Source organism: Camponotus vicinus, unplaced genomic scaffold (assembly GCF_025532165.1).
Source record: "Camponotus vicinus isolate PSW18456_S1 unplaced genomic scaffold, iyCamVici1.0 SCAF_13, whole genome shotgun sequence".
NCBI classification, from domain to species: Eukaryota; Metazoa; Arthropoda; class Insecta; order Hymenoptera; family Formicidae; genus Camponotus; species Camponotus vicinus.
In genome coordinates, this window is record NW_028141949.1 from 14,808,439 (window position 1) to 14,835,041 (window position 26,603).

A 26,603-nucleotide genomic window follows, 5' to 3' on the forward strand; every position below is an offset into this window, starting at 1 on the left:
TAATAAGAATTGATAAAAAATACTTAATATTTACATATATAATCTTATATAATTTCAATATAAAAGATATATAATATATAATATAATTAAAAAAATAATCTTTTACTCCAATTTATATATATATACATAAATTAGAATAAATATAATATATAATATATTGAATATTATTAATATTATATATTGATATACTATATACTAATTCAATATTATCATATAATATGATTTTTTCGATTTGATATAGGCACAAGGATAGAAATGAATGGCAATTTTTCGCTGGCGGGGATATGTTGAAGGGACAATCCGTTAAAAATATCATGCCCTATCCTCAAGTGAAATATAATCAGTTCCTGTATGATAATGATATCGCCCTGATTGAATTAGAGGAACCGTTAACGTTTTCCAGAAACATTAGCGCCGTATGTCTTCCCAGACAATCTATTCAGGTACATACTTGATTAAATTCTCTCTGATATATTCTATTTATATAATTTTTATTTAATTAAACATATTTATATATATAATGTTCGATAATTTTTCATAATTTAGCCGGGACAGATTTGCGTAACAGCAGGATGGGGATTTCCTATGAACGGGGAAGTAAATTTACAACAATATCTCAAATTCTTGCCAACATATGACTCTGATAAATGTAATGCCACGATTCATTATCCAGGATTTATTACGAAACACAATATATGCACAGGACTGACCGATACGGATAAAGGCCCTTGCTATGTAAGCTTAATACTTGAAAATAATAATCTGGAAAATAATGCCATCACATTTTCATAATTATCATTTAGAAAATATTCGAGAGAGAAAAAGAGAATGAAAAAAAATACAACAAAAACAAAAATCAAACCCCTGCAAATTACGAGCATGTTTTTCTCAATAATTAAATGATTGCATCCAAACGAATAATATATTCGATAATTATAATCCAAACGAATAATATATTCGATAATTATAAAATATTTTACATTATATAAATACGTAAATATTTATTATACCAGTTATATTTCAGACAAAAAGTTGTTAAAAAATTACAATTAACATTAGCTAATTATTAGTAACATATATACATATACATATATATATACATTAATTAATGCATGTATATATTTATTATAATGAATTTTGTAATGAAATTGCCAATTGGTTGGCATCAATGTAATTCAATATGTGCTTTCAGAATGATGAAGGAGCGCCACTAATGTGTGCCAGTGAATCACAGGGTATATCGGAAAGATGGGAGATACAGGGCTTATTAAGTTATCATAGCAAATGTTCGAGGGATCATCCAGCAATTTACTCGAGCTTAGAGCCAGCGCTCTCGTGGTTACGCGAATCAGTGCCAGCTTTGCAAACGCAAAGCTAAATGATTATTATGTCAATTTCTCGAAACATATGAGAAACTGATATTTAACGATAATTGTACACTAAATGAGAACTGCAATTTTAATAAGCAAGAAAAAGTTGTCATTACAAAAAAAGAAAAGAGAATGTATTATAGAACAAAAATTTGGGCTAGATTTTCTTTATGCTCAAAAGTTATACATATTTAATTTTTACATACATATTAATTAAATTCGTATTTTTCTTTCTTTCAATTTTCATGTTCCTATTTTTTTAATAGTTTTCAAATTTCTTTCCCATATAAATTTCAATAGTGTATTATTTTACGGAAAATAAGCACTTAAATTCTGTAGGACAAAAATGATAACAAAACATAATTAAAGAAAATGTAGGATAACAAAATTATAAACTGATTTATAATTAAGAAAATATTATGTAAATATTGTATAAAGTAACTGTTTATTATGGATAATGTGGTATAAGAGTTTATTAATGAAATGGGTCTCTTAAAATTCACACTTTTTATAAGTAAAATTCCTATCTATTACTATATGTACATGAAATTAACTTACCTATTACCTAATCAAGCTAAAAATTTAAAAATTTTTGTGATATTTTCAAAATGTACTTTTATATATCGTTTTAAAATAATTATAAACAATATTTAACACAAGAGACACCGATACTTATATGATACATATTCGATTATATACGAATCAATAGTTTGTCTCAGAGATCCTAAATAAGGATTCCTGAAATGAACAGAATTAAGAAATGGATAGAATTAAGCAGTAGATAGGATAACTGTATATAATATATAACTATTTTAATAAAATACATTGTTATAGAAATTAAACAGTATGTTTATATATGCATAGTCATTGCGGAATGCGTATTTTTATATTTCAAGTAAAAATGATAAATAAAACATATTTTAAACAGATTATGTATCCAATATTTTCTTTCTGTTTTAAATTGTTTCTATAAAATGGGTGTTACCAAATATTTAAAACATAATTTAAAACATTAATGATAAAACTGAATTTGCACTATAACATAGAAATTAAACATGACTTGCACAATATAAATTAACAATAATACAATTAATTAGACGAAACAATTATTTCTTCAATCATCTATCTGTTTCTTCGGTTTAACTGCTGTAACCGTAGCATCTAAAGTAATTAATGATTCTGATATACTACTTATGACTGCATTATATTTAGATAAAAAAATCATGTATGTGAACGCTTAATTCTTTAGAATCCTCGTAAGCTTTGAAATAACATTCTACTAGGCTTTTATTTGGTACGTAATAGATGCTTTCGAATCTAGAAAAATATTGTCCTATCTACATGATTGATCCATTTTGGACATATCGATAAAACACTTAAAATAAAAAAATGATTCATTTTACATTATACGAATGAAAGATAACAGAATATATGTAATTTATAAAAATGCTATTAATAATAATACTTTGAGTCATATAACAAAATCTGTCATTTTCGATGAGAATTTTGTAATGCGGTTCATTGGCATCTGAATATTTGTCACATGGACATGGAAAATGGAAAGATAAGATTTAATTCATTTAATTCGCCTTTAAGTGTATAACATTTACATTGCCATCCAACTATCACCCCGTCATGATTAATTTTTCTTCTACGAATAATGTTCCAAGAATCCTCCAAGTGATATAATTTATATATATATATATATATAATATATATACATAAATTAGAATAAATATAATATATAATATATTGATTATTATTATATATTAATATTATATATTGATATACTATATACTATTTTAATATTATCATATAATATGATTTTTTCGATTTGATATAGGCACAAGGATAGCAATGAATGGCAATTTTTCGCTGGCGGGGATATGTTGAAGGGACAATCCGTTAAAAATATCATGCCCTATCCTCAAGTGAAATATAATCAGTTCCTGTATGATAATGATATCGCCCTGATTGAATTAGAGGAACCGTTAACGTTTTCCAGAAACATTAGCGCCGTATGTCTTCCCAGACAATCTATTCAGGTACATACTTGATTAAATTCTCTTTGATATATTCTATTTATATAATTTTTATTTAATTAAACATATTTATATATATATAATGTTCGATAAGTTTTCATAATTTAGCCGGGATAGGTTTGCGTAACAGCAGGATGGGGATTTTATATGAACGGGGAAGTAAATTTACAACAATATCTCAAATTCTTGCCAACATATGACTCTGATAAATGTAATGCCACGATTCATTATCCAGGATTTATTACGAAGCACAATATATGCACAGGACTGACCGATACGAATAAAGAGGCCCTTGCTATGTAAATTTAATACTCGAAAATAATAATCTGAAAAATAACGCCATTACATTTTCATAATTATCATTTAGAAAATATTCGACAGAGAAAAAGAAAATGAAAAAGATACAATAAAAACAAAAATCAAATCTCTGCAAATTACGAACATGTTTTTAATTAAATGATTAAATGATTGTATCCAAACATGAATAATATAATTCCATAATTATAAAATATGCTATTTTACATTATATAAATACGCAAATAGTCATTATATGAATTATATTGTAGAAATACGCAAATATTCATTATACGAGTTATATTTCAGACAAAAAATTGTTGAAAAATTACAATTAACATTAGCTAATTATTAGTAATATAGTAATATATACACATATACATATACATTAATTAATGCATGTATATATTTATTATAATGAATTTTAGTGATATTGCCAATTAGTTGACATTAATGTAATTCAATATGTGACTTCAAAATGATGAAGGAGCGCTACTAATGTGTACCAGTGAATCACAGGGTATATCGGAAAAATGAGAGATACAGGGCTTATTAAGTTATCATAGCAGATGTTCGAGAGATCATCCAACAATTTACTCGAGCTTAGAGCCAGCGCTTTCGTGATTACGCGAATCAGCTTTGCAAACGCGAAGCTAAATAATTATTATATCAATTTCTCGAGATATATGAGGAATTGATATTCAACGATAATTATACACTAAATGAGAACTGCAATTTTAATAAGCAAGAAAAATTTGTCATTACAAAAAGAATGTACAACAGAACAAAAATTTGGGCTAGACTTTCTTTATGCTCAAAAGTTATACATATTTAATTTTTACATACATATTAATTAAATTCGCATTCTTCTTTCCTTCAATTTTCACGTTCCTATTTTTTTAAGTTTTCAAATTTCTTTCCCATATAAATTTAAATAGTATATTATTTTATGGTAAATAAGTACTTAAATTCTGTAGGACAAAAATGATAACAAAGTATATGTAAAGAAAATGAAGGATAACAAAATTATAAACAGATTTATAATTAAGAAAATATTATGTAAATATTGTATAAAGTAACTGTTTATTATGGATAACATGGTATAAAAGTCTATTAGAGAGTGAAATAGATCTCTTAAAATTCACACTTTTTATGAGTAAAATTCCTATCTATTACTATATGTACATGAAATTAACTATTACCTAATCAAGCTAAAAATTTAAAAATTTTTGTGATATCTCGAATATTTCCAAAATGTACTTTTATATATCCATTTAAAATAATTATTTAACGCAAGAGACACCGATACATGTATAATACATATTTGATTATATACGAATCAATAGTTTGTATTAGATATCCTAAATAAGGATTCCTGAAGTGAACAATGGATAGAATTAAGCAGTGATAGAATAACTGTATATAATTTATAACTATTTTAATAAAATACATTGTTATAGAAATTAAACCGTATGTTTATGTATGCATAGTCATTGCGGAATGTGTATTTTTATATTTCAAGTAAAAATGAGATAAATAAAACATATTTTAAACAAATTATGTATCCAATATTTTCTTTCTGTTTTAAACTGTTTCTAAACTGTTCTGTTTTAAACTATTTTTATAAAATGTTACTAAATAATTTAAAACATTAATGATAAAACTGAATTTGCACTATAACACAGAAATTAAATATGATTTGCACAATATAAATTAACAATAATACAATTAATTAGACGAAAAAATTATTTCTTTTCAATCATCTATCTGTTTCTTTGGTTTAGCTGCTATTTCAGCAGCTGTAACCGCAGCATCTAAAGTAATTAGTGATTCTGACATACTACTTATGACTGCATTATATTTAGATAAAAGATCATGTACATGCGTGCTTAATTCTCCAGAATCCTCGTAAGCTTTGAGATACGACAATGAAATCTTATTAAATGTACTATTTAATTCAGGAACATTCTTTATACGTTCCGACTCTAATATAGGTGCTAGTTCCTGTACTTTGGTTAACAGTTTATCATTCTCTATAATTTCTGGCTCCATCGTTAGCAACAATTGTGCTTTAGCACTTACAGGTATATCAAAACCTTCAGAAACCGGTTCTAAGTAGCCATTTAATTCTGGCAGACGCTTGATAAGTGCATTTGGCTTTTCTCTACCCGACAATGCTGAAGAGAGTAACGAATTGACATCAAGGAGACGTTCGATGATAGCGTTTGGTGGTGCAGGATCATCAATACTAATTGTTTTACCAAGCCCATATACTTGTTTCTCTAAATTAGCAATTCTATCTTCTAACAACTTGACGGATGACATTTTAAAAGCTGAAAGATACAAAGTACATACATAAAGTTACATTAATTATATTTTATTAATTAATTCAATTACTGTATAAATTGGTTTAGAATTATATATATTAATTTACAAAGGGCTACTTTCAATAAATATTCATCGAACAAAGAAGATGCGAAATGTTTAATTCGTATGAAACTAAACATTTCGTGCGAACAAAACATTTTGCATTTTTGTTGCACAAGATGTTGCAATTCTCATAAATAGATACATAAATTACACAATAATAGATGAAATCGAGAGACTACTTACCTCGTTATTATAAATATCAATTCGATGAGACTGGTAAGTTTGACAGATTGGAGGTTACGTCACTTGTCACTCGCTCGACATGCGCGCGCAATAGCCACGTGATCACGTGACTATACAAATATTTTTAATTCGATTATTAATTCGAGAAGCAGCAACTTTTCATTCGAAAATTTCAGTATGCGGCAAAAAACTTTATTAATTTTTCAAATAATATAGAAAGTCATTCTTGTAAAGATTATATATTTCATGCTCCGCGCATATTAGATTGAAAAATGACGGGTGCACTCGAGTACGAATATTAATTTGCATGCAAATTACAAAATATACATGGCAATACTCGATAAAATTATTGCGCGATTGTGTTTAAGTCTCTGAAAATTTTACTTAAAAGCAAACTATTGCTATTCTACTACAGATGATAGATTAGAAAATATTTTCAAAATTTTAAATTTTAAATTACAGCACATATTTTATTTGTAGCGGAACTGAATTCTAAGGATGGTTCGCACAATCTATTTAATTTAATCGTGATCTCGTCACGCAAATAAATTTTATTACTTACCTTCTTTCCTCGGCGCGCAAATTTTCCATTTCCTTCCCGCCGAAACTCTGTCCAGGCTCGGTCGAGGGAATTTCATCTTGATCGCTTTTATTTCGAGTCACTTCAAGTGTTCCCGCACTCTTATGTCATTTTGCACATTTCCACTTTACACTCGATGTTTTCACGCGTAACACAATCCCTCGAAACAATTTAAAAAATACATTTTTTAACGAGAAACACGCGCGATTGTATCCGTGGTTTCACTTGAGTAGTTCCCTCCTCGAGTCTCGAACCAGACGCTTGACGTTTGGCGCCTTGACACCAGACGCGCCGCGCCAATTTTTTTACCATGTGAATGTATCTATAAATTGTCGATAGATCTGATTCGTTTTGCTTGCTCTTTCTGCACTTGTTCCTTTCTCTCCAATGTTCTATTTCAAGAGTGCAGAAGCTTGCAGAAATTGCAAACAAACGGACGATTTAATAACAAATAAATATATGCCGGTTTAGCGTCTGGTTTGTACTTTTTCGAAGACTAATTTATTGATAGGAATTTTTTAAAAATTAAATTTCTAATATAATATTTCTAATAATTCATCTATTTTAGAAAAAAAGGTCTTATGCAACATCATTACGATTGTAAAAGAAATAGAAGGAAAATGTTCGTGTCGTGGGAGAGAAAGTTAGTGCAATAAAATTTATTTGCATCCATCGTGATAAAACTATACAGATTAATTAGTCATAATCATTTCTAAGTCATAATATTTCTTTCCGATTCTTTAATATAAATATAATATAATTTAATATAAATATAATATAATTTCTTTAATTTAAATATTTTTTTTATTTTAAAAATGCTTTACGATATATAAAATTATAAATTGAATCTTATTTTAAATTCGCGAATTATGGACCGTCTAAAGTGAGCATAATTCATTTGTAATTATGCGTCCTCTCTCTTCTCTTTCAAAACATACATAATATAAATAACGCTACATAATCCGGATGAGAGAAATGATCCATGAAAATACTCGTAAAAAACACACACGTGTGTGTTTTGACATTAATAAGTCTTCAGAGAGAGTAAATTTAATTATTTTGCCTTCCACCTTTTTCCCTACTTTTATAGTTCATTCGCATCGTAAATGTCCACGACAGGATGAGCGCGCGTCGAGAACGCTAGGTATAAAGTTCAGATTCTAACCGAGACGTGCGGCAGGGATCGCGGGAGACGACGATGACGGGCGATCGGAGCGAGGAGCGGAGAGAGCGAGAACATCTGTCATGGCCGACGCTCGGTTGGCGAGCGTAGCTACGGTTGGGTCGGATCGTATCAGCGAGCGGTGGTGCACGGCAGTGCGTTGTCATCCTCCCAAGAGAGCGACCGAGAGAGGCCGGAGCGATAACAGCGAGGTACGATAATGGGTGATAATGGGCAGACGAGCGGGCGCCGATGCGAGGATAGACGCTACTACTAGCGAGCTCGAGGTGCTCGTCGCGTTGGAAGAGGCGGAGGAGGAGGAGGAGGAGGAGAAGGCGGTGGAGGTGAAGAAGGTAAACTTATGCGACGGCGGGTCCGCGACGACGACGGTGATGATGGAGTCGCGGCATCCGCGTAGGGCCCGCTTGCGTCGCGTCGTCGGGGTATGTCTGTTTCTGGCGCTGACCGGGATCGTCTACCTGGGCTACTTCTGCCCGGATCACGTGTGCGCCCTGACCAATCGCGAGATCAAGGAATCCGTCAGGGTGTCCGAGAGCCTGTCCGCCCCCGTAGGCTCCGCCGCTCTGTCTTCCGTGTCCATCGAGGTTGACAGGAATGGCATACTCTCGGCACATCCCGCCTTCAAGCTGCAGAGCATCCAGGGCAGTCTAGGCTACGATGATGTTTTCGCCAATGACACTTTCCAGTTTGATATCAATGCTCACGATGTCATGGTTTTTTTGCATATACAGAAAACTGGTGAGTTTACGTAAAGGAAGTCTACTGTTTATTGTCAAGAGCAAATAATCTTCTTTCGGTTATTACATCTTGGAGTCTTGGAGTCTTAAGAGTCTTTGAGTCTTAAGAGTCTTTGTTAGAAGTGCTAAACATGTAAATTGACTTGCGTTAAAGAGTTTTAATACATAATATAGACTGAAGAAATTTTTATATTTTTTACTTTGTAAATGTTATACAAGTACATTTTATTAAAAAAAGTTACTTGTGTTAATTATCTTTTATATAAATAGCATTAAATTGAATTAATATAAATAAGAAGGTATTTTTTAAATTAATCTATACGATTGAGAAATATAATAATTATGCTATAAATATAAAATATTTAATAATATTTTAAAGTAAAATTTTACAAAAGTGTCAAATAATAAAATCTGAAAAGTAAATAGTACAAAAGTAAATAGCGAGAGTTTACATTAGAAGATGAATATAAAGATTTGCATAAATTAAAATGTTTGTTCACAATCATATATTTCATTTCTTGTATTTCTTATCAAGATCTTTTCAATATATGTTTAAATAAAAGTAAAATAATATTACACATTTTCTCTCTGGCCATATATACTTGAATTATTGCATTATTCATCAGATATACTCAAATCCTCAGGTCCTATCTTAGAATGAAAGAAAGAAAGAAAGAATAATAATACAGGGATGTGAAGTTACTTAGTATGCTATATGCTTACATCCTCTCTATTTTTTCCTTCTCTTTATATTCATAATATTCTTTTGTGAAAGTGCATAATATATATGCAGTCTCATTATAATACTATAAGTTTTAATTTAAAAATATTTAATTAAAAGAAAATAAAATATACATATTTATATATAATAAATATTAATAAAAATTGGTAAAATTTACCAATAAATTTATGCATAAGAAATTTTTTTATGATTAATTTAATAATATAAATGTTTGTTATATATACAAAGTATCTAATATTGTTATTCTGTTGAAAGGTGGGACATTATTTGGAAAACATCTGGTGCGAGACCTAGAATTACAAAAACCGTGTTTGTGTCAACGACGACGAAAGCGTTGCTCCTGTTACCGTCCAAATCGTCCAAATGAAAACTGGTTATTTTCACGATATTCAACTGGCTGGAAATGCGGTCTACACGCGGATTGGACCGAATTGACGAATTGTGTAGACACAGAGCTCAATAAAGTTGAAGGGGAAGGCACCAAACGCCGCTACTTTTACCTAACTATCATAAGAGATCCTGTCGCGAGATATCTCTCCGAATTCAAACACGTGCAAAGGGGTGCTACATGGAGAGGTGCTCGTCATTGGTGCGGAGGTACTCAAGCAAATATACCCCAATGTTATAACGGCTCCAGTTGGAAAAATGTCACTTTAGAACAGGTAATCTCAACTTTTTGCACAATTGTATAGTATAAAAGGATTTTTTACGCTTAGCCAATATCTTTGCTGCATTTTTCATTTGTAACATAGACTTATTTCTTGGATTAATAGCTGCTCTGCAATGTTGTTCTATGCCTAGAAATACTTTATTAAGATAAGAGTTTCTTATCTTAATAAAATCCTCTTTTTTTTTATTTCGTATGCAGTTATTTCCTGTGAGATAACTTTATGCCCTCTTCCATAATAAGTACATTGTGCTTGTGACTTGTTATTATTCACATAAACAATGAAAACGAAATTTTATTTAAATAAGAAGATCGGAATAAAAATATAAATATAGATAAAAATATTAATATAGATTAGAAAGCTTAATTTAACAATGAGATTATTACATCTGTGCAGTTTATGGCGTGTCCTTACAATTTGGCGAGTAATCGTCAAACTAGAATGCTGGCAGATTTGTCAATAGTTGGCTGTTATAATTCTACTCTTAGCAACACTGACAGAGATCGTCTAATGTTGGCCAGTGCTAAGCACAATCTGCAATACATGCCTTTCTTCATGTTGACTGAGTATCAGAAGGTATGCAATAATATATTTATAAATAATAATATATAATTTATATTGTTGTGTCATTTTATTACTACTATTATTATTATTATTACAAATTTATAATACCTCTGTTATATAATATTCTTATATAATATTCATATTATAGTCTTTATATGAAAACATTTATATACAATTTGTTACTTAAATTAAAAAATTTGTTACTTCCCTATATATAATTTTTATTACATTTTATGTACTATTATACTATGTTTTAAAAAGTAACATTTTTTTCAATTTGATGCTATATAATTATAATAAATTTTAAAATTATATATTTTTTTTTTATGTAATATAGTATTTTTTTCATGTAATAATCTGCGTCATATGATTTTTTTTTTTTGATCAATTATCTAGCTATCATAAACAACTTTTTGTTCTGATTTGTTATTATCGATAAATTAAAGCTGTTAGCCTTGATCTCTACTCACAAGCTAGGCATCAACAGATATTCAATTGCATTATTAATACAATAATTCATATTCATGTTAGAATATTCACACACACATAAATCATTATTAAAATATATTATTAATATAATATATTGTTTTAATTTATATTTATTAGAATTTATATTTATTATTAGAAAAAAATAATACAATATATGCATATGATATTAATATTAATGATTATATATATATATACATTATTTTATAATAATAATTGTATTACATCAGGTGGGGCAGTATACCTTTGAAGAAACGTTTAAGATGCGATTTGCGGTTGCCTTTGAACAGCATAATGCTACACTTAGTGCAGCTACTATGGCAACCCTTAGCACAGAACAATTGGAGACTGTACGTAAACTCAACAGTCTGGACCTGGAACTCTACGAATTTGCAAAGAATCTCGCCTTTCAAAGATTTAAACGGCTTAGAGATCGTGATCCACATTTTGTACAACGATTCCAACATCTTGGTGAATTTTCATCAAGGCAAAGTGTCACAGAATTTAATTGGGATTCCGTCATTGAAGATACTACAGAGTGATAAGTATGTAAGTACATTACTAAGCAATCTTTTTCGACGCTAAGCATTATTCTGGATTTGAGTATCTTAGAGAAATGCTCTTGAAACAGAATTGTTTATGTATAAATCGTAGCTATCTGCGTAAAATTTACCAAAAGCACATGAAAATGTACTTGGACGAGACCAAAGAAAAATCCGAGAACTTTGTGATGAACCAGGCTATTCTTTCAGCAGCTAAAAGTGCAAAAGTTGCAATGTAATATTCGCAAAAATTTTCTATGATTCATAAAATAATCGTACACTCTATGAAGGTTCTTCCACATATAAGTAACATATCTTTAATTATGATTTTAATAAAACTGTTAATTTTTTATAAGATTTACATGCAAACTTAATTATTGCCATATGCGCCAAATAATTTTTCTCAAATTTGAGGACATATTTATGTCATTTTGAATTAATTTATATCTTTTGGATTCATATATGTATATAATATGTTTCTATTTTTAATTTATGAATTTACATAAATAATTTTATAAGAAATGTTGAAGCAAGTAAACTTACATGCATATTAATTTGTGTAAATAATATATATTATATAAAAGTCATAATTTTATTTAAATAAGCAAAAAAATATAATTAGAAGTAAAATGGAAATACTCTTATTTTTATTTATTAATTCGTTAATTCATATCGTTTGTAAAAGTTTATTTTTGTGTTTCCATGAATATTTTCACATGTAAAATTTATATTCTCTTCTTTCAAAAAAAACTTAATTTATTTAGCATATCCATATATGAATTAATACATGAATTAATTTACATTATTGAAATGATAAGTTATAAAAAATTATTTAAGTGTGATATAAAATGTTATGTAAAATGTTAAGATTTGAATATTGAAAGAAGCACAGATATTGCAGACATAAGAAAAATACAAATCAACAAAACTACAATCTGACAAGAATGTTGAATATAATTAATAGTATTGGTTAATTATATTTACATTGGAGATACATTATATTGAATTTATAATATCTGTTATTCAGATATATATGTAACAAATGCTACTAATTATTGCACAAATACTCTAGCCATTTTAAAAGAAAAATTATGTTTTGATTAAAAATATAAAAAGAGGATGCAAGATTTCCAATTATTTTGCACACTATCATTTACAACAGGAAGCTATAAGAATAGAGATAGTAATGATAGTTTCGACATTTGGTAAAATTTTATGCATTATACAATGTTTTATATTGGTAGCACATATTGTAATTAAAAAACAGTGCACACATAGGTTTCGAATTACTTTTGTAAATATATATCTCTAAAAGTATATATATTTTTTAATCAAATTACTTGCGGCATGATTGAAACGAGTTCTGTTAGCTATATGAAGCTAACGTTAGCATTTTGTATAGTTTAAATAATAAAATATTAATTATAAGCCATATGTAAATCATGATCTATAAAATGGGAAAAGAATATCCATTTTTAATCATTGATCTACACACTACTTGAGAGATTAACGGTCCTACACTCGATTAATAAGAAAATACTATGCTGTTCATTAATTACAATATTATTTTATCCTAAAAGATGTATTCTCTCAACATGCAGATATAATTAAATCATATTAAAAGTCCTCCAAATATTTCAGAAAATTATTTAAATTACTTTATCACAGGCCTATATAATTTAATCGTAAACAATAGTATAATGTATTGGATGATAGTCTCATTTCCTAGATTAAAGTTAATCATACTATTTTAACACAATTAATACTAACTCAACAACTAAAGTTGGAAGTGCAATAAGACTTGCGATAGGTTACCATTATAAATATCTCATATCATCCAGTCATAATATAAATATAAAATATAGCGATTAATTATATTAGCTAATAATTAAAGCATAGGTAAAGGCTCTCTTAAATAATAATGGTCTTTCGAATGAATACAATATGTATCTAATATATCTAATAATACATATAGGAAATCGAGTGCCATAAAAATTATGTAATTAAAAAAATTAATTCTTAAAAAAATGCGCAATTATGTTATGTTTAGTATATAGGAATTTAATTATGGCAGACAATGAGACTAGAGATATAATATATAAAAATTACATTATTTCAATCGAATGACCTATTTATATTATAGATATAATATTATAAAATATATATAATATTAAGTGTGTAAAATTATCAATAACTGTTTAAAGCTATTCTTTACTATTAAGGACCAAAGATTTAAGATGTTTCAGCAAGTACTCAGAAAGCTTGCAGCACAAACAATTATAAGAAACTTTTTATACACATTATTAGATAAAAAAACTCATTATATCGACGATAAGCGCAAACGATTACTTTAACGTTTTTTGTTTAGCTATCATTTTCATGTTATTAATGGCGCTTATCTGACTGTGATCGATTCTTATATCAGAAAAAATGCTTATCTATTCAAATATATTAAATAATAGTCTATGATTTATTTTGGATGTATTAGAATTTTGTAAGTTTGATGATCTCATTAAAAATGTATTGATTTTACATAATATACACATAGCACAATAATTGAATCGTTCAAATATTCACGTGATCAATAATATAAAAAGAGAGGTGCAAGTTTTCAATATGTTAGGAAAGATAAAACTTTAGCTTTAATGTTCACTATACAATACTTGTAGTAAGAGAAAGGATATGAAAAGAAAAAGAGATAGTTAATGAAACGCCATGACACTAGCCTAACGAAGCGAACAATAGGCCTAAAGCCGTTGGTACCTTATTTAAGTCATTGTATATACCATACCATTATTTAAGGATCAATAAATCATGTATACAAAGCACATATTTATGTGTAATTACATCTATTATTATACAATTATACAAATAAAGGTATACAGATATTGTATTGTAAGATAGACGTCGCGCAGATCGAAATAGAGCTGAATCTAATCCAATTGATTAATGTTGTAAACCTTTTAATTTTAATAAATCTGAAGAATTCTTTCAGTTATGTAAAATCTATCTTTATTATAAGTCTCCTCCTTCTGTATGACTCGAAAAATATATTCTCATATAATATTAGGCAAATTACTCATTCCACGCACTTCGTTTAAATACATCCACGCATTATTATGCAATTATGACATTTATACTTTGTGACATTGTTTCTTAACACTATGCCATTGTAGCGTCTTCCTCTATTTGAAATTTGTTATTCTTAATTATTCTTAGTTCCAATGATTAAAATTGTGAAATGGACGAATAATATAAATTTTGACAATACAATAATTATTTCATTTTCTTCACATTTCACTTTCTGTCATTCTGCTAAAGCAACGATTGTTCCAGCATTATTTTCTCAAAGCCCATTGGTGGAGTATAGGTAAAATTTTCCAGAATTAAATCTAAGATGGCTCCATCATCCACTAAAAGTTGAAATACTGATTAAAAATCAATTGTCGTGTTACTTATCATTAAAGCAGTAAATATACCCACCATATAATATTGGATAAACTCGTCCTTTTATACTTATAACTGGAGCATTCATAGTTTCCCCATTTAAATAGAAATTCAACTCTATATGGTCATACGATACTCCCTAAGAAAAGTTTTTAATTATTCTAAAAAGATTCTGCTTGTGATACAAATCTTAAAAACTATAAGCATATTATTTCTTTGATTTTTTAAAGCCTCAAAGTAGAGGCTTAAAAATTACAAATATATTATTCCTTTGATTTCTTTAAAGCCTCAATGTATTAACTTGTTTGAAAGCTTGTTAAAATTTAAAAAAAATAGTAACGATACGTACAATGACATCCCCTTCCTGTACAGGATTTTGAATCTTGTGGAGTTCTTGCTCGTTATGTCTTATAATACCATCTGAATTAAGCGCCCAACTTTCCGAGTCTTTTCCTCCTATGGCAACATTGAGATCCGTGTCCCTCCTAGCCAGCCCAATACCCCATATACCACCTTGCTGTATTTTTACTTCAAAATAACTTTTGCTCTGGACAAGAGGGGCATTTGTTAAGGCACCACCACTTCCGCATATCCTTAGACCATTTTTCACTATTACTACTTCATTTCCTAAAAAAAAGTATTGGAATACATTACGATATCAGTTAACTATCTTTGTACGATATAAATAAATATATATCAAATATGCAAGATATAAAAAAATATTGGAATATATATTTCAATATCAGTTAAACTGTCCTTGTTACTCTAAATGTATACATCAAGTATGCAAAAGATATTTAAGGAGTAGATTTATAGATGGTACAATTATTTGAAAAATATATTAGCTTATCAAATGCATTTCAGAGAAGCAAAGTTTTATATTTACATAGGCTGGAGAGGATATAAATCAGTATCTGAATGCACTGAAAAAATTGATTATTGCCTATTAGAATCAAGAATGCTTCTGCGTCGATTACTTTGCGCGAAAATATAAGAAATCTTGAGCAATTGATTGTATAATCGATATTCTATCAAAAAAAAATAAATACGCAAAAGTAGCGTGTAAACTACGTATGGCATGGTTTCCTAGCGTGGTTACGTCAATTAATTCGAGCGATCCGAGTCAGATCATCTGACACTTCGCGTGACAGTTCGAGCGTTGACAGTTACCCATATGAGTCGTGTCTAGAGCGATGGGATTTCGCTCCCGCTTCGGGGCCTGAGTCGCGGCGAAGCCAAGGCCGTCGAAGCAGTTTCTCAGACAACAAAACATCGTCCGCGACACCGCTTGGGATTTCCTATTCGTTCAAAAGTGCAGCGAACGCGACATCGTAACGATGTAACGGGACGTAAAAGCCCGCTCTTTTTTTCTCTCCTCTCGTTCGGGATGTATCTCGATCTTTTTCGCTCAATTTTCGCCGAAATCCACGGAAGTCACGGACTGACGCAAACTTGACGTTGCGAGACACTGTTCAAACCTACGCATAAGCGAGCCGCACAAAAATGGCTTCCCGTCCGAGAGAAACACTTTGATCAATATAAATTATCTCGGCGAGCTTTTATCACGTAGCACATGTCATACTTTACGATTCTTCCTCGTATCTTAACGATGGGTATAAATCTCTTCGAGAGATATGAAGCTCTTTGTGAATGACGTAAAGTTTGAGGTTAGGTTAGGTTTCGTGTCGTAAATCGAGGAGGAATAAAACGATGCGTACAGTTTGCGTACTAAAGATAAATACAAATTTCTTTTAGTTACCAAAATGGTATTTATTTCCTTATATTATACAAGAGTATGAGTTTATATCCGACTGGGATACAGCATCTGTAACAAAACAATTTTAATTATGTTTAGTAATAAAGATTATTAGTATTATCTCTGAGCGATAATGTTATATGCGATACAGTTGATTATTATAATTATTTATTAAAGTGGAATATATATGCAAATAGTATAAAATTCTGTTTTTATATTTCGATAAGAGATTTGTAAAATATGTATATATATGATGTGTGTACATAAAATTATAAAATATAAATTTTAACTTACAATTCTGATACGATGGCCCATAGCCTTGGCTGGTAGATTTCTCTTAAATTTCGCACGTACCGATCCACTTGCTCCATGGGGACGAGTGACCTTGCCCCAGATAGCCCTAATCTTTGTTTTCTTCGTGGTCTTTCCAGGTACTGGAGTCTTGTTTTTAGCCTGTGGCAATGTTTATACATATGCTACTTATTACAATAATTTTTAGGAATTCCTGAATTAATAAATCAAGATACAGTTCAATATTAAATTTCATAAAATTAAGGAAAAAATATTATAAGTAAATAAATAAAGATATTGATAACGAGATTAAGATTTTGATAATGAGAATTTTGTAGAAATATTTTACATGTCTTTGCAGTTAATTCGGTCTTACTTAAATGTGACGAACAACATATGTGAAGGTAGTTTATACCTTATATACATAGACACATCGTTTTCCTACATAGAAATCAGAATCTGATTTGGTTATGGCTCCTTCAATTTTGAGCAATGCGGTATGTTCATGTTGATTGCGCAATCCACGTTTGTAACCGGTGAAAATGGCCTTCGCGTATAGACGTCCGTGCCTCTTGAAGGGCCTCTTCCTCAGGGTCACCGGCGCATCTTCCGCAGCACCTTCCTTCGTCTTAGGCGGTTTCGCTTTGCTAGTCATTTTCTATAAAAAGAAAAAAGAAGATAATGCAACGATACAACAAGAATTGCACAAATATTCTTCGAATATTAAATAAAAAATAAAAAATAGAATTCTACAAGTCACATGTTTACAGAAATGAAATTAATAGAACACTCTGAGGTTATGTACAACAGTGGGTAGCGAGAAAACATTTTGTCAGAAATTACACGAAATTGTCGCAAAATTTGCGTAAAACTTGATATTTTTTAAGATTATCAACAACATCGACTTCATATAATTTATTAAATTATGCACACGTTTCTACTGTCACGCTATGAACGCTAAATACCACATGAAACATGTCACAATAATCCGCCGGAATCATTAGAAATTGACCAACAATTTAAGAAAACGAGTAATTGTACGTTAATCTGACATAATGTTTTACAAAATGCCACTCTTATTTGTGAGAAAGATTAATTACATTAATCAATATTTATTATTAATTGTAAGATCTTGCCACTGCAAGATATATCAACTTACGTCATGAATTAAAAGAAACACAAGAAGGAAGGAACAGGTAGAGGTCCCTAGGAACAGGAAATCTTGTATCCCTCTGCTGGAAGAAAGTGCAACCAGAGAGCGCATTTCTTGCCGATATTTACGAATGTTTTCAGTGGGTAACACATAATGGGCACAATTTCGGGTTGTGTTCCGAGCTACACGTGCACGAAATGTCGGTAACACGAGTAATAACGCAAAATGTTAATGTGTAACTTTTATAAATAACGCATAATTAATACTTATATATATCGTAACGAAAGTTCTCCAATTGCATGTTTTGCGTTTATTATTATAATTTATTCATTTAATCAACCAAAAATTATACTAACAGAAATCTAAAATAATATAAATTATTATTTTGATATGAAGTCGATTTTGACGAACAAAAATTATTTCTTTAATGATATTTATAGAGAGAATATAATATCTGCGACGCTTTATCGTTCTATTTTTCAATTCATTTAAATATAATTCGGATTAAAACCATGCAGTAAAATAATTGAATCGTGGATCCAAACAATTAACATGTAATGAAAGGCTCCATGATACAGCAATCTTTTAATAAATAATCATATAATTAAAAAAATCTATATGTCTATAAAAATATCTATATAAATCTATAATCTAAAATAATTCTATATATTTTAATATATTCCGCGTATATATACATATATATGTTAAAGTAAAATACCATATTTCGATGACGAACAGACAATAATACCGACCGTGACGGCGCAAACAATAGCGCGCTAATGTTTATATGCCACGGCCTTAGTTTCATTCGCACAGCGACACTCGAGCAATGAAGTAGTGGTGCGAAATATTTCGTATATTATCGAATTAATAATTAAATAATTACTATATGATGACTTCTTTAATTACATTAATTACATTACATTAATTATTTTAATTACATTAATCTTTCGATCTTATAATTCGTGTTAAAATACATACATCACAATGAAAATAGCATTTATAACAAGCAGTATTGAATTTGACCTCGTATAAATGTCGAGCGAAAATCGTACTTTCCTCGTGTTATCTATCCCTTCCAATATAATAAAGTGTGTTTCTTGTGTATTATTCCGCGATCGGGAGTGCCGTGCAAAGTATTTCGCGATCGTTCCACATATGATTAATTATTATTAATCGTATTTTCGGGAGTGAGTGTGAGTGCCATGAAGAAAGCGAAGGATGAACAAGGGAAGAAAAGGAGATTGGGCAACATACGGAGCAACGAAATTGCGCGGTGAGTGATTTTATTTTTTTTATTTATCATTCATTAGTCTTTAATTTAAAAAATTACTATCGCGAAATTCGCAAAATTATGGTAATTTGATTAATATATCGTTACGTTTTTAATATAATTAATGAAATAATAATTAATGTATAATTAATGAATAATCAATTTTATAAATAATATGCAACTATATATAATGTGATAGATTTCGCATATTTCACGTAATTTATCTATTTAATATCTCTCTCTCTCTCCCTCTCTCTTTCAAGTAAAAATCGTTGTACGAACCTAAAATAATTAATTATACTTTATCATAGACGAAGTATATTTGACGGTATGTATTAAAGAAATAATTATTGTTCGTACAGATCATAACGAAATGATCTACTTTTCGATGATCAAAATATGAAATCAAAACATTCGAATAATTATCACGACAAAAAGTTCTCCAAATAATAGTTTGATAATTTACAATAAATAATTTTAATTTCTAATTTAAAATACTCTTTTACAATTTAATATTCAATATATTGTATATATACGTTACAGTATAAAATATTTCGGCAATAAATTTTCAATAATATGGTATGTATGGCCTTGGCAATATAATCAAGCGTTAGAGGGGAGCGCGCTATTGTTTATGTAGTACAACCTTGTTATTATTCGAACGGCGATATTCGAGCAGTGAAATAATCGTACGAAACGTTTCCTTATAATTGTTAGATTTCTTTTTCTAAACGTGTCGCAACTAATATTTAAATATAATTAGCTATGATTAATAATTAACAATTAATTAATTTTTGATCTTACGAGATTTGTATTTTATACACGTATATATACATACATCAACAGTAAGTATATTGTATATAAAGTATATTGTAATTAATATTACTGCGAGTCATTTTCTTCTTTCCCTCTTTCTCTTTCTTAAAAAAAGAAAATTATTTAGATGTCTTATTTATATAATAATCATAATATATATGTAGATAGTATACAAAAAAAATATTAACTTGACTAAATATACTTATTTCGTTGTTGTTTTCAGTCTGACAGTCAAATCGCAAAGTCGAGATTAATATAAAGATTCGTGATACATCAATCGTACAGTAAATTAATCAATAATTTAAAATACTTCTCTAAATTAATTTAATATTTCGCGCGTATATGTATGCTATATATGAAATATTTTTGCAATAAATTAATAATAATACCGCGTCCGATCTTTGCAACATATAACGCATTAATATTTACATGTTTTAGTTATATTACCATTCGCGAAATGAATTCGAACAAAATAGTGATGCGAGAAGCTTCATCAAATTCCTTTTCTAAACGCGTGATTTGAGAAGTATATTAGAAATTATAGAGATATTATATAAGATATTATATAATTTGATATGATTATTACTTAATAATTTTATATATGCTAAATAATACGCAAAATTGTGTCGCGACGATAGATCTTAAAATGCATATTTAGTGATGTGTACAATTTAATCAAAAATCACAGTGATAGAAATCTAAGATAATAAATAATCATTTCGTTGCAATCTTTACGGACAATAATTATTATTTTAATGCTTAGAGTCACAAATATATTTCATCCGTGTTACTTTATCGTTCTACTTGACAATATACATAAATGTAATTTGGATTATATGAGAGAACACGAAGTAAAACAATCGAATTATAAATGCAAATAATTAGCATAACGAAAGATTTCATGATGAATGGTTTAATAAATAATTAATTAATCTTAATCAATAAATTAAAATACTTCTATAATTTAATATTCCGCGCACGAATATTTTATATTACAGAAAATATTTTGGCAACGAGAGAATTATCAATAACACCGTGTTCGACCTTGATAAACAGTATCGCGCTATTGTTAATATGTTACACGGCTTTATTATCATTCGCACAGTGGCCTTGAGTAGTGACGTGAGAGACGTTTCACATATTATTAAATTCTTCCTTTACATAGTCAACCTTAGCGATATAAACAGTACCGCGGTAGTGTTTCTGACTTACGATCATTCGCTCAGTGGCTCTTGAGCAGTGAAGTAGTGATGTGAGACGTTTCATATATTATCAAATTCTTTTTCTAAACACAATTACAAGTGCAACGAGGAACTTTTCGTGAATGAGTGTAAGTGCAACGAGGAATTCAAATGAGTGCAACGAGGATTGGAGTGCCACAAGGAAAAAGTGAAAAAAACAAAAGAAAAAAAGGAGGTCTTGGAAATGGATGGATCAATAAGATATGATGTAAGTCATTAATATTTTAATTATTTATCACATTCATTATTTATTATATTGTTACGTCCCCGCGTCCCATCCCTCTGGATGTATTCGCCACCTGTTGAATTCTTTCGGCGGGAAGTACGTCGACGGAAGAAGATCATTTCCGCGCGCGTTGTCAAGATGTTGTTATAAACAACGACTGTCAGAGAGTCTGAGCCCAGCTGTCAAGCTGTGCGGACACGTCTATCTGTGATCCGTTTTACGATTATTCCGAATTCTTGTATGTTACTCGTGGTTAAAGTTCTTATACCTTAAACCGCGTTATTATTTACTGCGCGAACGTCAGCGTGCCGATCGATTGTGTCGCGCGCGTTCGATATATATCGTTCCGCGAACGCAACAACATATAAATTATTTATCAATAGTATATATTGTTGTATAACAACGATGGTGAGCTGAGTCGAAGAATAGCTGTCAAGCTATCCGGACGCGTTTTACATTACGGGTCGTTATCGCGAGATTTCCCCTGTTATTATTTGTTGTTTGTGTATTCTGTGTTTCTAATTAAAGTTCTTAATTTCCCTTAAAAGTGTCTTATCTTACGCGGTCCGTGAGTGCCCCATTGTGTTGAACGCGCTTCGATATCTCGAAGTCGCCGCCGCGGACGTAACAATATTCAAAATATACATATTTCTCGTTTCGTTTTATTTCTTTAATTGTGATTCAATAGTGATTTTAAATTGTGTAACATATATAATACATTATATACTTATAAAAAATATTCCATTTTATTTTAAAATAATTAAAACATTTATAAAATGTTTATTAATTAATATTTTCAGATACTTCTTATATTTTAAAAAATATTTCATGTTAATATATTTATTTAAATACTTCATATATAAAAAAATAGAAATTTTTTATTTATCATATTTTTAAAAGTTTATATTTAAGAAATATAAATTATTTTGTAATTACGTAATTTATAACAAAATTAATTAGGCGCAATAATTAGTTTTAAAATCAATTATTTTGAACATTGCTTTATATAATAGAATTTCTTTTATTTTTTATATTTTTATTTATCGTTTATATTTGCGAATTTAAATTTATGTACTATATTACAAAATAAATTTTAAATTATGTATTAAATTATATATGTATTATATAAAATTATATATAATATAACCCTCCCATGGGGTACACCTTGTCGCGGTGGGAGGGCTTAGTACTTGGATGGTGCCTTGAGGTTTACCTTAAATTTTTCTATTTATGATAAATCTCAAGGTGCCTGAATGGGAAGCTAAGTACCCTTTCGCGTCGTCGGTGCTGTCAACGTGCCGCGGACGGCAAGCGCTTCGTTACCGTGTTTTCGCGTTGTAGTATTCTCGCGTCGTCGCGTTTTCGCGGAACTTTTGGACTTTTTCATATAAAATCCCAATTTCATTTATTGTTACGAGTCTCTACTTCCGATGCCAATTAACTGGGATGTTCGGGTTTGCACACGTTGCTCTGCAACGTACACTCGCGCTTCGTGCTTCGTCAAGTGATTCGGCCCGAATTGATTAGAACTCGATCGATTGCTCGGAATGGTCGTCAATGGGTTCCTTCTCTTTGCTCGTCTACAGCCACACGCACTGCGTGTGTTAACCCTGTCGAGGAGTCGAGTGGATTCCCCTAGGCACGATTTTCGCTCGGTAAAAGGGGTTGCCTCCCCATTTTCTAAATTGCTGAATGTTAGCATTTAAAAAATGTGGGTATCCTCTTCTTTTGCCGTCTACCAGCCTGGTGTAGCCATATCCTGCATTGCGGGAAACTTCGTGTTCCGGGCGAAGCACCTGAAATCGTGCTTAGCGGGTCCAGGTTTGATACGAGATAGGATAATTATGCGCGAAAAAGAGTTGGTGAACTTCATTTTCCTCTATTTCCGTCAATCGTTTCGTCTTCTTTCCGGTTTGAACTTAATCCTTGCTCGTTGTATCGTTGCGTTCCCGACCTATTGGCTCGAAGCTGATTCTTGTAAGTGAAATGGGATTTTCGCTCGTACCGAAACCGGGAGTGCCATCTAAAGTATATACATATTAAGTATATACATCGCGCGATCAAATATAAAATTTTTAATCGCATCGAATTGCGGAAATCGTTAAGTATCGCGCGTAAAATAGCGAAAATAGCGATATAAAAATATCGCTCGTGAGTGCGGGAGTTGAAAGTATCGCGCGTCAACAACATGAGAGGAGGAGGAGGCCTGGGAGAGGCATCAGGCACCTGTGAAGCAACTCTATGGTAAATAAATTATCGCTTATATATTATTATTTATTAATTGCGTATGCGCGATTTAAATTAAATAATTAATCGCGTAATTTGATTTTTTATTTACATGACTTAAACAAGAGAAAAATAGAAAAATTTTTACATAAAAACTGTAATTTAAAAGTTTCTACTGTAATTTAAAAGTTCGAATAGCTTTTAATAGAATTCTTAAATTATTACTTATTAGTAGAAATTTTTTCAAAATTTATAAAATTGTTTATCTGCTTATTATTTATGTGCGTCGGATATAAAATTAAATGCATATCATAATAATTTTTTGACCGTGACTACAATTTGAATCTTCTTTGTATGTTACAGACCAACAAAAACTATTGTGAGAGGAGGAGGAGGCCTGGGAGAGGCATCTTGCATCGGCGAAGCAACCTGATGGTGAATATTTATTATTTGTATATCAATTGTTATAAATCATACGCATAATAATTCGTTCTTATAATTTAAAGGAATTAAAGAGAAAATTAGAGAGAAAGATTTTTAAATATAAAAATTTCTATTTAAAAAATAATTTCAAAATTTATAAAATCTTCCCATACGTGTTTATATCTGCTTATTATTTTACACACCGGATATGAAATTCCGCACAATAATAATTTTTTGAAATATTGATTGTATTTTGAGCTTTGTTATAAATGAATTTTATTTTTGTATGTTACAGACGTAGTTTTAACGACAACGTAGTTTCGATAACGACAACTCCGCTGCTGCACATCAATGCCACGGTGAGTGACAAAAACTTTTATTTAATTTTAAGGTAACGGTAGAGATTGTAGATAAATCCGTTGCCTTAAAATGGATGAGCTGGGATAGATTAAATAACTTTTAATAAATTCGTTCGAAATGTATTGCATGCATCGCGAAAATATATTGCAGTATTTTAATTATAAAGAAAGAAGATCGAGAAAAGATTATTTTTGTATAAATTTTATCTAATTTATTGAAAAGAACATTAAAAATTTTATCAATTACATCTGATGCTAATTTATTCTTATAACATGTATTTATCTTATTCACTTATCTTATTCTAATTTCTTATAGCTCATCCATTATAGAATTTGTTGTAGATATTGTTTTTAAACTTAATGTAAAGCCAAATGATTAATTAATGAAATAACTTGTAATATGATAAGTGTTATACACATATTAATTTTATATTTTATTATAAATTATGCATTATTATAAAAATTTATTAATTATATATATTATTATAATATCAATCAATTTTTATTGATAATCTGCACAGAAAATTTTTATATTATAAAAATTTTATATATTATATATTATAGGCATACTTAGCTGCTAACAGCTAAAGTCAGGATAATCATTTACAATTGGGCAGGATACATATACAGATTAGATTAATATATACATATTGTGTCATTTCATTTTGCCGGCATTTATTAAAATAAATATAAACTACAACGAGATAAAAATAAATATAAGCAGTTATAAAATATTAAAATATAGTATTAAAATAAATATACAAGCAATAATTATATAAATTACAATTGCATCTTTCGAGAGTGATAGTGTTATGTTAAATTCTGTGATACTCGGCATAAATTCTGCCCAATTATAAACGGTTGCTCTTGTTTTATATTTTACCATATAAAATATGGCCGTGTTAGCAGTCTAATACAATATATAGAAATTTGTAATTTGGCTTTATTTCAGTTTAAAAAATGAAATTGAATTGATTTTTAAAAATGCTTTAAAAATAAAATCTAAATTATTAAAATTTTTTTTTCAGGAATATTAAGAAAATTGTACATAATTATTAGTGTTTAAGAAATATCATGAATACATTCTTATGCAAATTACACCAAAAATTACATAATAATAATACACGAAAAATTATCCAAAGTATACGTATAATGATTATATAATAGTAATTCATTAAATTAACATATTGGATTCTATAGTATATATTTTTGAAATATTCATAAAAGAGTAACTGTTTGTATTTTCATATCAAAGAGTCATTAATAAATTCGAAATCTATTTATAAATTCCATATCGCGTGGAACTGAATATTCATGAAATAAGTTATGATTACGAAAATACCGTGCTTTTTCCGCGTTCTTTTCGTGTTCTTTTCGCGTTTTTAGACGAGATTGCCATTTTAATAAAGAATCTTATTGCCGTCCCTCTCAAATAATATTCTCAAATATTGCTAATTAAAAGTAAAAAAATATCGAATAAGAGTATAAAGAGTCGATGTTAAGTTAGCGATTAAGTATTAGCTTCACAAAATTTAACGATTGCTTTCGATGTTATGAAGTTGCGAGTCAAT

General features: G+C 29.4%; 6 protein-coding genes and 1 long non-coding RNA gene across 13 annotated transcripts in view; 4 read left to right on the forward strand and 3 right to left on the reverse strand.

Moving 5' to 3' along the window:
• LOC145963763 (uncharacterized) overlaps positions 1-2,299 on the forward strand; it is a 39,636-nt gene extending 37,337 nt beyond the window's left edge. For all 3 annotated transcript variants that reach the window (XM_083085973.1, XM_083085974.1, XM_083085975.1), the window contains 3 exons: positions 242-443; positions 547-735; positions 1,193-2,299. In XM_083085973.1, the coding sequence (XP_082942099.1) occupies positions 242-443; positions 547-735; positions 1,193-1,378 (577 nt within the window). In that variant the 3' untranslated portion in view covers positions 1,379-2,299. The remainder of the gene's footprint in view (positions 1-241; positions 444-546; positions 736-1,192) is intronic.
• An 883-nt stretch (positions 2,300-3,182) lies between these two features.
• On the forward strand, positions 3,183-4,903 carry LOC145963765 (trypsin 3A1-like). Its single transcript, XM_083085978.1, has 2 exons — positions 3,183-3,415; positions 3,521-4,903. The coding sequence occupies exons 1-2, from the start codon at positions 3,257-3,259 to the stop codon at positions 3,527-3,529; spliced, it is 168 nt and encodes a 55-aa protein (XP_082942104.1). The 5' UTR covers positions 3,183-3,256; the 3' UTR covers positions 3,530-4,903.
• Positions 4,498-6,422, reverse strand: LOC145963764 (dynactin subunit 3). The gene is made up of 2 exons (XM_083085976.1): positions 6,320-6,422; positions 4,498-6,039 (listed from the first exon to the last, which is right to left on the reverse strand). The coding sequence occupies exon 2, from the start codon at positions 6,029-6,031 to the stop codon at positions 5,462-5,464; it is 570 nt and encodes a 189-aa protein (XP_082942102.1). The 5' UTR covers positions 6,032-6,039; positions 6,320-6,422; the 3' UTR covers positions 4,498-5,461.
• Positions 6,423-7,453: 1,031 nt separating this feature from the next.
• Positions 7,454-14,826, forward strand: Hs6st (heparan sulfate 6-O-sulfotransferase). 3 transcript variants are annotated; one of them, XM_083086033.1, is made up of 6 exons: positions 7,454-7,542; positions 7,990-8,820; positions 9,817-10,223; positions 10,626-10,805; positions 11,510-11,828; positions 11,934-14,826. In XM_083086033.1, the coding sequence occupies exons 2-5, from the start codon at positions 8,292-8,294 to the stop codon at positions 11,819-11,821; spliced, it is 1,428 nt and encodes a 475-aa protein (XP_082942159.1). In that variant the 5' UTR covers positions 7,454-7,542; positions 7,990-8,291; the 3' UTR covers positions 11,822-11,828; positions 11,934-14,826. The 3 variants fall into 3 exon arrangements, with proteins under 3 accessions (XP_082942159.1, XP_082942160.1, XP_082942158.1); XM_083086034.1 differs by having other exon boundaries at positions 11,959-14,826; XM_083086032.1 differs by having other exon boundaries at positions 11,510-14,826.
• LOC145963799 (SPRY domain-containing protein 7) lies at positions 14,654-16,930 on the reverse strand. The gene is made up of 4 exons (XM_083086035.1): positions 16,439-16,930; positions 15,618-15,895; positions 15,305-15,407; positions 14,654-15,234 (listed from the first exon to the last, which is right to left on the reverse strand). The coding sequence occupies exons 1-4, from the start codon at positions 16,539-16,541 to the stop codon at positions 15,137-15,139; spliced, it is 582 nt and encodes a 193-aa protein (XP_082942161.1). The 5' UTR covers positions 16,542-16,930; the 3' UTR covers positions 14,654-15,136.
• An 83-nt stretch (positions 16,931-17,013) lies between these two features.
• On the reverse strand, positions 17,014-18,493 carry Rpl35a (ribosomal protein L35A). 3 transcript variants are annotated; one of them, XM_083086038.1, is made up of 4 exons: positions 18,475-18,493; positions 17,731-17,973; positions 17,319-17,477; positions 17,014-17,093 (listed from the first exon to the last, which is right to left on the reverse strand). In XM_083086038.1, the coding sequence occupies exons 2-4, from the start codon at positions 17,968-17,970 to the stop codon at positions 17,070-17,072; spliced, it is 423 nt and encodes a 140-aa protein (XP_082942164.1). In that variant the 5' UTR covers positions 17,971-17,973; positions 18,475-18,493; the 3' UTR covers positions 17,014-17,069. The 3 variants fall into 3 exon arrangements, with proteins under 3 accessions (XP_082942164.1, XP_082942163.1, XP_082942162.1); XM_083086037.1 differs by having other exon boundaries at positions 18,416-18,477; XM_083086036.1 differs by lacking the exon at positions 18,475-18,493 and adding an exon at positions 18,281-18,307.
• A 5,728-nt stretch (positions 18,494-24,221) lies between these two features.
• Positions 24,222-26,173, forward strand: LOC145963814 (uncharacterized). The gene is made up of 4 exons (XR_014436255.1): positions 24,222-24,268; positions 24,614-24,685; positions 24,969-25,032; positions 26,061-26,173. It is a non-coding gene; the product is annotated as an uncharacterized LOC145963814 (long non-coding RNA).
• Positions 26,174-26,603: the final 430 nt, after the last annotated feature.

Excerpts from the sequence above, each read along its gene's own strand:
- LOC145963765 (XM_083085978.1), top strand. The coding sequence starts at position 3,257 with ATGTTGAAGGGACAATCCGTTAAAAATATCATGCCCTATCCTCAAGTG.
- LOC145963764 (XM_083085976.1), bottom strand. The coding sequence starts at position 6,031 with ATGTCATCCGTCAAGTTGTTAGAAGATAGAATTGCTAATTTAGAGAAA.
- Hs6st (XM_083086032.1), top strand. The coding sequence starts at position 8,292 with ATGGGCAGACGAGCGGGCGCCGATGCGAGGATAGACGCTACTACTAGC. Across the intron at positions 8,821-9,816 it reads TTTGCATATACAGAAAACTG|GTGGGACATTATTTGGAAAA; the intron begins GTGAGTTTACGT and ends TTCTGTTGAAAG. Across the intron at positions 10,806-11,509 it reads TGTTGACTGAGTATCAGAAG|GTGGGGCAGTATACCTTTGA; the intron begins GTATGCAATAAT and ends GTATTACATCAG.
- LOC145963799 (XM_083086035.1), bottom strand. The coding sequence starts at position 16,541 with ATGTTTTGTTGTCTGAGAAACTGCTTCGACGGCCTTGGCTTCGCCGCG. Across the intron at positions 15,896-16,438 it reads TCTAGACACGACTCATATGG|GAAATGAAGTAGTAATAGTG; the intron begins GTAACTGTCAAC and ends ACTTTTTTTTAG. Across the intron at positions 15,235-15,304 it reads AGTTTATCCAATATTATATG|TGGATGATGGAGCCATCTTA; the intron begins GTGGGTATATTT and ends TTCAACTTTTAG.
- Rpl35a (XM_083086036.1), bottom strand. Across the intron at positions 17,478-17,730 it reads GATGTGTCTATGTATATAAG|GCTAAAAACAAGACTCCAGT; the intron begins GTATAAACTACC and ends ACATTGCCACAG. Across the intron at positions 17,094-17,318 it reads TGGGCCATCGTATCAGAATT|ATGCTGTATCCCAGTCGGAT; the intron begins GTAAGTTAAAAT and ends GTTTTGTTACAG.